General features: G+C 36.0%; 1 protein-coding gene across 2 annotated transcripts in view; it reads right to left on the bottom strand.

Annotated features, from left to right (window-relative positions):
* Positions 1-12,789, bottom strand: part of CENPI (centromere protein I) — a 63,422-nt gene that overhangs the window by 46,230 nt on the left and 4,403 nt on the right. For both annotated transcript variants that reach the window (XM_017655461.3, XM_017655462.3), the window contains exons 4-5: positions 10,994-11,112; positions 10,602-10,709 (exon numbers count right to left, since the gene is read on the bottom strand). In XM_017655461.3, coding sequence (XP_017510950.2) covers positions 10,602-10,709; positions 10,994-11,112 — 227 coding nt within the window. The remainder of the gene's footprint in view (positions 1-10,601; positions 10,710-10,993; positions 11,113-12,789) is intronic.

Below are 12,789 nucleotides of genomic sequence, written 5' to 3'. Positions count from 1 at the left end.
AGAGCCACAGACCAGTGGAACATATTAGAGACTCCAGACATTAACCCAAACATATATGGTCAATTAATATTTGATAAAGGAGCCAAGGACATACAATGGCAAAATGACAGTCTCTTCAACAGATGGTGCTGGCAAAACTGGACAGCTACATGTAGGAGAATGAAACTGGACCATTGTCTCACCCCATATACAAAGGTAAACTCAAAATGGATCAAAGACCTGAATGTAAGTCATGAAACCATTAAACTCTTGGAAAAAAACTTAGGCAAAAACCTCTTAGACATAAACATGAGTGACCTCTTCTTGAACATATCTCCCCGGGCAAGGAAAACAACAGCAAAAATGAACAAGTGGGACTACATTAAGCTGAAAAGCTTCTGTACAGCGAAAGACACCATCAATAGAACAAAAAGGAACCCTACAGTATGGGAGAATATATTTGAAAATGACAGATCCGATAAAGGCTTGACGTCCAGAATATATAAAGAGCTCACACGCCTCAACAAACAAAAAACAAATAACCCAATTAAAAAATGGGCAGAGGAACTGAACAGACAGTTCTCCAAAAAAGAAATACAGATGGCCAAGAGACAAATGAAAAGATGCTCCACATCACTAATTATCAGAGAAATGCAAATTAAAACTACAATGAGGTATCACCTCACACCAGTAAGGATGGCTGCCATCCAAAAGACAAACAACAACAAATGTTGGCGAGGCTGTGGAGAAAGGGGAACCCTCCTACACTGCTGGTGGGAATGTAAATTAGTTCAACCATTGTGGAAAGCAGTATGGAGGTTCATCAAAATGCTCAAGACAGACCTACCATTTGACCCAGGAATTCCACTCCTAGGAATTTACCCTAAGAACGCAGCAATCAAGTTTGAGAAAGACAGATGTACCCCTATGTTTATCGCAGCACTATTTACAATAGCCAAGAATTGGAAGCAACCTAAATGTCCATCGGTAGATGAATGGATAAAGAAGATGTGGTACATATACACAATGGAATACTACTCAGCCATAAGAAGTGGAAAAATCCAACCATTTGCAGCAACATGGATGGAGCTGGAGAGTATTATGCTCAGTGAAATAAGCCAAGCGGAGAAAGAGAAATACCAAATGATTTCACTCATCTGAGGAGTATAAGAACAAAGGTAAAAATTGAAGGAACAAAACAGCAGTGGAATTACAGAACCCAAAAAGGGACTAACAGGTACCAAAGGGAAAGGAACTGGGGAGGATGGGTGGGGAGGGATAAGGGGGGGAAGAAGAAGGGGGGTATTAAGATTAACATGCATGGGGGGGAGGGAGAAAGGGGAGGGGGGGCTGCACAACACAGAGAGGACAAGTAGTGATTCTACAACATTTTGCTAAGCTGATGGACAGTAACCGTAATGTGGTTTTTACGGGGGACCTGATAGAGGGGAGAGCATAGTAAACATAGTATTCTTCATGTAAGTATAGATTAAAGATTAAGAAAAAAAAGAAAGAAAGAAAGAAAAGGGGGTTTACTCCCTGATAGGATAAAACTATTGGTAAATCAAAGATCAACGCATGCTTTAAATATCCTTTATGTTGATCACTTAAAGGGTGTTAGATGATCAGCTATGGAGGTACTCTTTTCTGATAATATTCCTTTCTCTTAATAAAAAAAAAAAAAAAAAGCAGTTCCTGTGTGCTGACCTCCAATGAGTTCTGCACAGTGGTATAGAGGGCATGTCAAAGTGTGGGCAAAGGGTCTGTTTGTTTCTATGCCGAAGATCAAGGCCTAGCTTGGATACCCAGAAAATGAACTAAGATATGATATGAGGAAAAGCTTCCAGCATCAGCACTCTCTGGAGGACTTGTGCCGGGGAATGATCATCAAAAAGCCTCCACAGGGATCCGGACGATGCTGCGGTTGTGGCTGCATCCACCCCACCGTTTCCTGGACTTGCCATTGGAATGAGGAGGGAGATGTCTAGGCTGGCATGTGCATACAGTGAGACAACGAAATTGACTGGATCTGTACTGTTGGAACTCAACCAGGAGTTGGGAGGGGTGCAAGTTGTAGCACTCCAAAATCTTATGACTATAGACTATCCACGGTTAAAAGAACATATGGGATGTGAACAGATCCCAGAAATGGGTTGCTTTAATTTGTCTGATTTCTCTCAGACTGTTCAAGTACAGTTGGACAATATCCATCATATCATAGACAAATTTTCACAAATGCCTAGGGTGCCTAAATGGTTTTCTTGGCTTCACTGGAGATGGATGGTAATTATAGATTTGCTTTGTTTATGTCACCGTATTCCTATTATGTTAATATGTGTGTGCAAATTAGTTAGTAGTTTAAAACCTATACATACTTAAGGTACTATACAAGAAGATATGTCAAAGAAATAATCAATCCTCCCATGTTTTCTTCCATATGCTACCTCTATAGCTTTTCTTCTTCCTTCCTAATTACAACCCTTAAATAGAATTCATGCCTCATATCGAATTTACCGAGTATCATAATTCCTCTAGGTGGTAAAGATACCTCAAGACAAGTGCTGGGCATAGAAGCCACAGGGCATAAATCTGCAAAGAAGTAAAAAGCTAACCTTTGCAAACAATATGGCTTCTCTCTCACTTACCAACTTTACATCTCCCTGTATGGCCCCGGAAGATGACTGGTTAGCCAGAGACGGGTAAGATTCCTCAAGGGAGGAACAACCTAAGACAGGCACAGTCGCAGGGGGGTCATCAGGTGAGAAATTGGGGATCAACAGAGGTGAGGCTCAGAACCTCATCCCCCCTGCTTTGAGAGAAATCTTCTGCATCCGTGGATGTTTTGCTGCCCTTGTCTAGCTTGGATTAATACTTAGTCCATAGGCACACACCTGATCATCTACATTTGCCCTCTTACAGCACTAAACTATGTTTTCTACCTTTATCTTGCATCTACCTACCACTTCAGCATTTTATTAAAAATAAAAATAATAATAATAATAAAGGGAGAAATGTGGGATCCACATATAAATCAAGTATAAAAATCAAATGAATATTCATATTTGACCTGATTGTTTATAGTTCATAATGCGTGATCAAAACCGAAAGTTTCTGTGATGAATGCCCTTGTACTGTTCACCATGTAGGATTCATTCACTATGTAAGAATTCGTTCACCATGTAAGAACTTGTTCCTTATGCTTCAGAAGATTGGACACTGACGAGAATAAGGCTTGAGATGGATTAATGATTGTGCATTGAGCATTGACCCCCTTATACAGAATTTTATTGTTGTTAACCATTTGATCAATAAATATGAGAGATGTCCTCTCAAAAAGAAAAAAAAATGAATGAAGTCCTGATATATGTTACAGCACAGATAAACTTTGAAGACATTATGCTACGTGAAAGAAGCCAACCACCAGAAAGTCTTTAAAAGAGATCAGCCTGAGTTGATCCTAATACTTGTCACCACCTGGACTATAGTTACTGACTGGTAAGCTGAACACTCTTCGAATTCCCCAGGGGCTTCTTTTGTAGCCTGGCAATGCATCTATCTGCCCCCTCTGCATGGTTTATGCTTGAAAAATAATGCTTTTCAATGTCTCACTGGTAAGACATGGGTACATACATATCCTCTGAGATGCTGTGTGAAGATAGCAGAGAGAGAAGGACAAGGATGTGTAGGAGTGAGAATTTGGTTGTGCTGCACCACGGACCTAATGGAATTCTGGTGGTAGGAAGTCTGCAGACAGACCACTTGGGAAAGAGGAGTTTTAAAGTCAGTAAAGGTCAAAGTAAAACAGAAAAGCTAACTCACTCCCAAGACAGTAATCTTATTTTGAGACAAGGTTTGGGGTTTTATAGTGGACAGTCAAGTAAGACAGAGAGGGGCCAGAGGGTCAGCCTTCTCAGTATTTAAGATACTTATTACAAAAGGATCCCAAATCCTGTCTACACAAGGGGGTTTCTTGATGCCTTAAGAAGCTTTTGCAGATTATAAATTGGATTTGCCTAGTCATGTGACCTCAAAAGAAGTCAGACACATCTAATCGAGAAATAAGTTTCATTTGGAGAAGAAAATGTCCATAAATATCATTTGCTTTCCAGGTTAGATTGGGCTGCAGAAGGAGTTTTCAGTAATGTTTTTTAACACTGATGATCACTGAAGAGTATTTATGTAATTTATAATGGGCAGGGCTTTCAATTAGGGTGATGGATGGGATGGATTCTCTTGCTGAAATGCAAACATGTAAAAAAAAGATTCAATGACAGAAAAAAAGTGAGCTAGACATAAAAGGACAAATATTGTATGATTCCACTTACACGAGGTACCTAGAATAGGCAAATTCATAGAGACAGAAAATACGGTAGAGGTTACCAGGGACTGGGGGTAAAAGGAAAGGGGAGTGTTTAATGGGTAGAGAGTTTCTGTTTAGGGTAATGAAAAAGTTATGGAAACAGTTAATCATGGTTGTACAACACTGTGAATGCAACTACTGTCAATGAATTATACACTTGAAATAGTTGAAATGGTAAATTTTGTATGGAAAAAATATAGCAGGTTGAAAAAACTAAGTACTCATACATGCTACATGGATGAATCTTAAAAACATTATGCTAAGTGAAAGAAGCCTGTCATAAAAGACCACATATTATATTATTCCATTTGTATAAAATGTCCAGAATAGGTAAATCTCAAAGACAGAAAATAGACTAGGAGCTGCTCAGGAACCCCCAAATAGGAAGTCAGTGGGTGACAGCTAAAAAGAGTAATGAAGATGTTCTAAAATTGACTATGTTCATGATTCCACATATCTGTAAACATACTACAAACCAGTAAATTGCATACCATAAGTGGGTGGATTGTATGGTATGTGAAATACATCTCAGTAAGGCTGGTTTTTAAAAGTATCCAGAGAGAAAAGAAGAAACAACAGATTACAGTTCGACTGATTCAATGGCAATAGAAAGACGAGCCAGTGGAATATTGTCAATGTCTTGAGAGAATTTAAGTGTTGCCCTAGAGTTATACACATAGCAAAACCAATATTCAGGAACAAGAGCACAATAAAGACATTTTCAGACAAAGGGAGTTTACCATCAAAAGATTCTCACCAAAAGAATATTCTAAAAGGATATACTCTTAGGGAAAACGATCTCAAGTTAAAGGTCTGAGATGCAAAAACAAATGATGAGCAAAGATATTGGTAAATATGTGGGCAAATCTAAACAAATAGTAGCTGTGAGTAATGTCTACTTCATGTATATTTGGAGGAGGATGGAGAAGTTATGAGCTGTAACTAAAACCAGACAATAGCATATAATCTGGTAGGGGTATGATCAGAATTAAAGCATTTTAAGGCCCTTGTATTGCTCAAGATGAAGGTAAAGATATTGGTTACCTTTAGACTTTAAGAAACACCATATTAGCAATAAAAACTGGGAAAGTTTTAAATGTTTATTAATTCATTAAAAAATCATAAACCCTTTATGTGCTAACATAAACGACCTGTTATGAAAAACTGTATTTTCCAAACAAAAGAAAAATAGTAGAGTGACATTGTTTTATGTTTTATATTATATATGCATGTTAAAATAGGTATAATACCTAAAAGAACACACACAAAATGTGTAATTTCCAAATAAGAATAGAGGAAAACCACAATAAATCCAAAATAAGAGGGATAGAAGGAAAGAATCAGAAAAAAGCAGATCATTTAGAAAGCTCAAAATAGCATATTTGAATTTACTTCTATTATATCAATAAGCACTATAAAGATACATAAATAAACAAATTCTCCAGGTAAAAGCAAAAAAATCATCAAAGAGGATTTAAAAATAAAATCTAGCTATATGTTATTTAAAAGAAGCATCTAAGACATGAGGACAAAAAAAGTTAAAAAAAAAACAAAAGATGGAAATATACAAATCAACTAGTAGTCAAAATAAAGCCAGTGGCAATGTCAGTATCAGACAAAACAGACTAAAACAAAACGCATTTCTAACAACAAGGGGTTAACTCCATGATAAAAGGTTTGATTCACCAGGACAACATGAAAACTGTAATTGTGTATACACCTAATAATAGAGTCAAATACATATAAAGTAAAAACTGACAAAGCTACTTTCATAGTGGGATATTTTCAACATACGTCACTCAGTAATTGATGGATGGGCAATGAAAACCACAAATCCATAAGGATACAGAAAATTTCAGTTCCAATAACCTTTATTACCTCACTCTACCTCAATAGCTCACCACATGGTCACTCTGACTTTTGTCATCACATTGAACCATATCCTCCTGAAATCTTAAACTCCAATGCTACAACTTCCTATTATTTCAGCTTTTAATCCCAATACATGCCTTGAATGTCACCAAGGTATCCTGAACCTCAGCTGTGTGTGCTCCCAATCTGCCCTCTTCTGTCTTCACCTTCTTCCTTTCTCTCTCTAAGACCCTCTGGCTCATTAGCTCAATCACTCTCTTGCCTCCTTGTCTTACCCTGGAGAAATTCCCTACCCTTACATATTAGTAACGTCACAAATTTGAGCTCTCTAACCTCATCTGGGTCTTCAAAACTTCTGTCTCTATTCATCTCCTATCCCCACTTCCATCAGGAGCTATTTCAAATTTACTGTCCTCAAACACAATGTTCTATCTTCCCCTCCTCACTCTCAGCAGACCTTGTCTCCTACTTGAGTGAAAAATTGAAAAAAAATCACCAGTACTGGGCAGGAAAGGAATTCCAACTGTGTCCCCCACTAACCCATAAATTTAACAATATCAACACCCATCCTTTTTAAGAGGCATCTCTCTTCCTGTTGAAAACAAATTCCTGTAACTTTAGCCCTTATCCCTAGTCTTATTTTGATGTCTCCCATAGAACCCTATGGATGCTATCATAGGATTTATCACCCTGTACTTACTTTTTCCTCTACTACATTCAAAGATCTTCGAAGTTCAGCCTCTTACTGCGTAGCTTAACCCTGACAAAGTTACTTAACTTTTCCATGCCTCAGTTGTCTCATCTCTAAAATGGCAATGATATATCATTTCCGATGAATCCTGGCTCAGTCATGTGACCCTGGGTCATTATTTGGCTCCTCTGTGCCTCAGATTCCTCATCTCTAAAGTGAGGATAAAAGTGTCTGTCTTGTAAGTTTGGCAAGATGCTTAAATGGGTTGAAACCAGTTATCTGGTGTGCATCTTACACTTACAGCACATTTCAGTTTGGCCTAGCCACATTTCCAGTGCTCCCTAATCACATGAGGTTAGTGATTGCCCAAGTATAGAAAATTGTAAGTGCTCAATACATTTTTTAAAAATACTGATATAAGAATAAAAAGACCTTTCAGATCTTTGGGAATAGAAAAAAAATACTTCACATAGTCTAAATCTCTTTTTTTTATATTTTAACATCTCTGAAAATAGGACTAATCCTGTAATCAATGTCATGTGACAGTTTTAATGGCAGCAGTCTTTTCTAGTGGTTCATAAGATAATGATGCATCTTATAACTGATGGCATCTGAGAATTGATGAAATACTGTGTATATAAACACCTAATATATGGCATGCAAGTCTCACATATATTATGTTTTATTCATATTTGTATTCCCAATACTAGTTCAGTCATTGAGTAAATTTCTAAGAATGCCTTGTAACCTCAACCTTTGTACACCTAAATCCAAACATATTCTCTCCAAAACTACCTCCTTCTCACAAATTTCCTTTTACTATCAAAGGTACCTTCATTATGAGTCATGCTGACTTACAAAATCAGATCTTCTTCTTCTGACTCTTCCCTTAATCCAATTTAAGTACCAGGTCATATCAATTCTTCCTTTACAATTTCTCCTAAAATTTGTCTTTTCAGTTTTTCATTCCTACTGCCACCCCCTAAGGCTATGACAGTGATTCTCAGACTTTTAGTCTTGAGATTCTTTACATTCCTAAAAATCAGAGGATCCACAAAGAGCTTTTGTTTATACAGATAGATTATATCTATCAATTTTTACCATATTAGAAATTAAAACAGAAATATTTAGATGTTTATTAAGTCATTAAAAAATAATAAACCCATTATAGCCAACATAAATGACATATTTTGTGAAAAATAACTATTTTCCAAAAAATTGACAAGGTGACATAGTTTTACATTTCTACAAATCTCTTTTGTGTTTCTGACTTAAATGAATATAGCTGGGTTCTCTGCTTTTGCACTGAATTTGTTAAGATATGTTGTTTTGATTGAAGCACAGGAAGAAAATCAGCCTCACACAGTTATATAGTTGGAAAAGAATGGAATACTTTAATAGCCTTCAGAAAATTGTGGATATTAGTCTTTGATACTCCACCAAAACTTGTTAAGTGGTAATCTCCTAAGGATTAGCTGCAATACAGAAACTGAAACCTTATCAATGAACTCTTTATACTTTGTTCCATTAAATTTCATTGATGTATTTTACACTTGGAATGGATCTTTACCCATGCATAATTTTATAACATTATACTCAGTCATCTGGAAAATACTGGTTCATTGCATTATACTGAGCTTCTAAATAGTGACACACTTCATTATACAATATCTAAAAGTCACATTCATTAATATGGTTACTAATTTCATCAGAAAAGTCTTTTAAGTATTGGGATGCTGTTAAGTTCACAGTGGCAGATACAAATTGTCCAAATTTGTAATTTTCACTTGAAAGCTCAAATTTTATTACTGGCAACAAAATATAAAACAAACGTTGCCAGTTGTTTTCTTTGAAATGACAGGTCTGCTTTGCTCATTTTCAAGAAAATATCTACCAAACAAAGACTGAACTCTGAGTAACACTTTATATGTCAGCCATTCTTTCAAGTGAAAATGGTATGCAGGGGAAAAAAAGCAGCTAGTTTTGCTAGTGACTCAATCATACAAGTGCTTCTCCTCAGGAAAGCTATTGTACTTTACCATGCAGAAGGGATTTGTTTGTATTTCCAATTTCATCATACAGACTATTAAAGACATGTCTCAAGGTCAAGATTTAATAAAATTAATGAATTAATTTTTACTGCTGCATTTAGGATATTATTCTTAAGTGAAACTAGCATTTTTTTTTTTACTGCAGTGAAGACTAAAATGACCACTATTACAGTTTGGCCCCACTGACTTGATTCATGCTAAGGGGCCAGGAGTTTTACCAACCATTGCTGCAGAAACCATCAGCGCAAATATCAACACAGTGAATACAGCTGATAACATCTGATATTGCTATGAAAGTAATTTTGACCTCTCAGACCTCCTGAAAGGGTCTCAGGGAGTCTTAGGGGGTCCACAGACTGTATTTGAGAATTTCCAGTCAAGGATTTCATCACGTTATCCCTGGATTACCATGTTAGTTTCCTAACTAGTCTTCCTGACCCTAGCCTCTCCCCTAATTCATAGTTTGTCACTACTAGATAAAACCTCACAAGGCTGCTTTCAACATGTTCTATCCCAAAATTTTCAGGGACTTCCCCACTGAATAGAGGATAAAGTTTGAATTCTTATATCACATTCAAAGACCTATACCTTTCCTCACCCAACTCTTTCAGCCTTACTACCACCACTGCCTGACACCAACAGTAATTAAGTCAGTCTGATCTATTTAAGGTCTCCTAAAACACAATTTATACATCTTGCAACTTTGTGTGAAATATTTCTGTTATATCAAACATTATTTCCTTTCATCAAATCTCAAATCCTAGTCAACCATTAAGGCCCAGCTCAATGCCCGCATCCTTTATGATGCTTTTTAAAATCTGGTTTACATTGCTCTCTTCCTTCCTGGAAATATCACAGCAATTATTATCCTAACTTTATCATATACTAATTTAATTCTTGAGTTGTTATGTAACTTATATGCTTTCCTTAATTCCCTAACTGGATTATAAATCTCTAGAATATAGAAACTCTCCATTAAACTTTGAATTTTCTATAGCAGCTCATACAATGCAACAAACACAGTGGAAACATCAATTTTTGAAGATGAAATCAGTGAATGAATTTCCTTCCCAAAAGTAAAAGGAATTCAGTCAGATGAATGGTTCACAAGGTCTGCAAACTACTGATGATCCTTGAAAGTCTTCCAGGTGGGCAGTAGATTGATTTCTTACAGTTATTAATGTTTTCACTGGGAATAATTATGCTATTTAATTAAAATCAGTCTATTGGCATAATAATGAAAAGCAATCCTCTCCTCATTAATTCTGATGAGGTTTTTGCAGTACAGATCAAGAAAATATAGAATACGTGACCCAAAGGACCCTGTTGGAGTGGTTTAAAAGGGAAAAAATGGCAATCACTGCTCTAGATCGGCAAAGAAACTCCAAAGTGGAGTCAATTCTATCTTCAACATTTTATTTCCTTAAAAGAAAATATAAAGCAAATATGATAAAAAAGTTTTATATTTATTAATTTGAGAGACCAGTGTAAGGGTGTTTGTAATGTTATTCTTTGTATTTTTTGTTTGATATATTTTAAAATAAGTAAGGAAAAACACATTTTGTGGCACTCTAAAGCACGTATGGTATATCAATATGCAAGCACGTACCATTTGACTGATGCGTGCTCATGTCCGGTTTTTACTTACCAGTGTATCATCTTGCAATGAAGCAAAAAAGAAGCCATAGAGCAAGTTAATTTGCTCCTTGTGATCAATGAAGTCAAACATTGCAACCAGCCAACGATAAAAAAGTACCTATCGAGAGGCAAAATGCTTATCTTTAGAGAAATATAACTGGCACAGAAGAGCTTAATTCCCCCCTCAGGGCTGTTTTAGCAGCCTCTAGCACAAAGTAGGATAATAGACTTTATTTCTTAGTAAAAATTTCTGTTTAAACAGAGTTCTTACATCAAGCTATATTGTACCAAAACTACAGGCTTTGCACAAAAGGCCACTACCATTACTCTGTAAGTGGCTCTTCCTTGCCAGCCCTTAAGTGGTTCTGAAGGACTTATTATCAAAGTGTTCAAAAAGATTACCTTGGTGCTACCAGAACACTTGCCAACACAAAGCCAGGAGACTGCCTTAACCACAGAGTCCTCTGATATAAGTGTTGCTGGAATCATGCACTTCAGTATCCGAGTGTTTACAGCATTCCCTGGAAAGCAAACAAACTCTAAATTAAACTACACTTTAGTTCTTGATTGTTCCCTTACTATTATTCACTCTTGATCCTAAAAATCTCTTTATACTTAAGACAATAAAAAACAACAGTGAGTGATAATAGATTATCTCTTATCACCACTACAAAGAATGGTTTGAAAGAAAAATGTACCTTTAACTCTTAATATAAACTATAAAGCAAATTCTTTGGCTGTAATACTTTATTTAAAAAGGGAGGATAAACATGGAGTTTGGTTTAGGAGATGAAAATGTTTGGTTATCAGTGGTGATGGTTGCACAACTCTGAATATGCTTAAAAAACACTGAATTGCACACTTCAAAAGGGTGAGTTTTGGCGTTAGCGGGTGAATGAAAAAGAGGAAGGGAATAAAGAGGTACAAACTTTCAATTACAAAATAATTACAGGGATAAAAGTACAGCATAGGGAACACAGTCAATAATATTGTAATATCTTTGTATGATGACAGATGGTAAGAACATTTATTGTGGTGAGCATTTAGTAATGCATATAATTGTTGAATCACTACATTGTACACCTGAAACCAACATATACTTCAATTAAAAAGAGGAAAAAAAACTGAACACCAAAGGAAAAAAAAAGGGTGAATTTTATGGTATGTGAATTATACCTAAAACAAGTCTTTACACACAGAAAAGTTTCAAGGACTACTTTTTTATTTTATTATTTTTAGTGGCACAGTAAACTGTCATTTATTTAAAGCTACCAGCAGATTATCATTCTTGAATTAGCTGTTACATCTAATAAATAAATATATTTGTATTCTCTATCCCACCCAAAAAAGCAGGGAGGATAACAGAATGGAACCTCTCCTTGGTATTAGCTGGTAGTAACATCATTCTATAGTGGCACAATCTTTCCATCATGCTCTCTGGCTTCCATGGTATTCTCCTATCTGGTAATAGAAGTAATGCTGCAAATAGTTTTGTATACACTCTACATCAACTTCTGCTTATTAAGGCTTCAAGAATTAAATATAATATCTCATTAATTTCTTTTTTAAAATTTAAACATTGTTTATTTGAATTATAATGTGATCACAACCATTCATTGAAAAAAAACACTGCTCTCAACTTCTCATTCACATAGAATTCTCAAATGGATACATGGGTCTTTAACCTGTATTTTACATGTATTACAATGTGGCAATCACATTTGTTCACTATAATAACACTGTTCTCAACTCCTGCTAGCAACATTCTTACATATATCTTATACATGTCTTTAACCACTGTTTTATACACATTACAGCATTGTGATCACATCCACTCACTGAAACAACAGCTCTTAATGTCACCTGCAAGTATCATTCTCAAAACATCTTATACACATGCCTTTTTTTTTCAGAGGGTGAAGACCTCTCTTGCTAATTTACATATTATCTCTTCATGTAGTTACCATTTTTGAGTGTGTGGTGAAAGCACCTGAAATCTACTCTCAGCAAATTTCATGTTCAATACAGGAATATTAACTATAGCCATCATGCTGCACATTAGATCACTGGACTTACTAATCCTCCATCACTGCAACAGAATGGTATCAGTTTCTACCCCATCATTCCGTGATGCAGGTAATATACTCTCAAATAAAAACCTCTACTTTCCATTCTTGTAGTTTCCTGTTTTTATCTCT

The sequence above is a fragment of the Manis javanica genome, chromosome X (genome assembly GCF_040802235.1).
Source record: "Manis javanica isolate MJ-LG chromosome X, MJ_LKY, whole genome shotgun sequence".
Lineage (NCBI taxonomy): Eukaryota > Metazoa > Chordata > Mammalia > Pholidota > Manidae > Manis > Manis javanica.
Note: the sequence above shows the minus strand (reverse complement) of the source record. Positions and strands in the feature narration are given on the sequence as shown.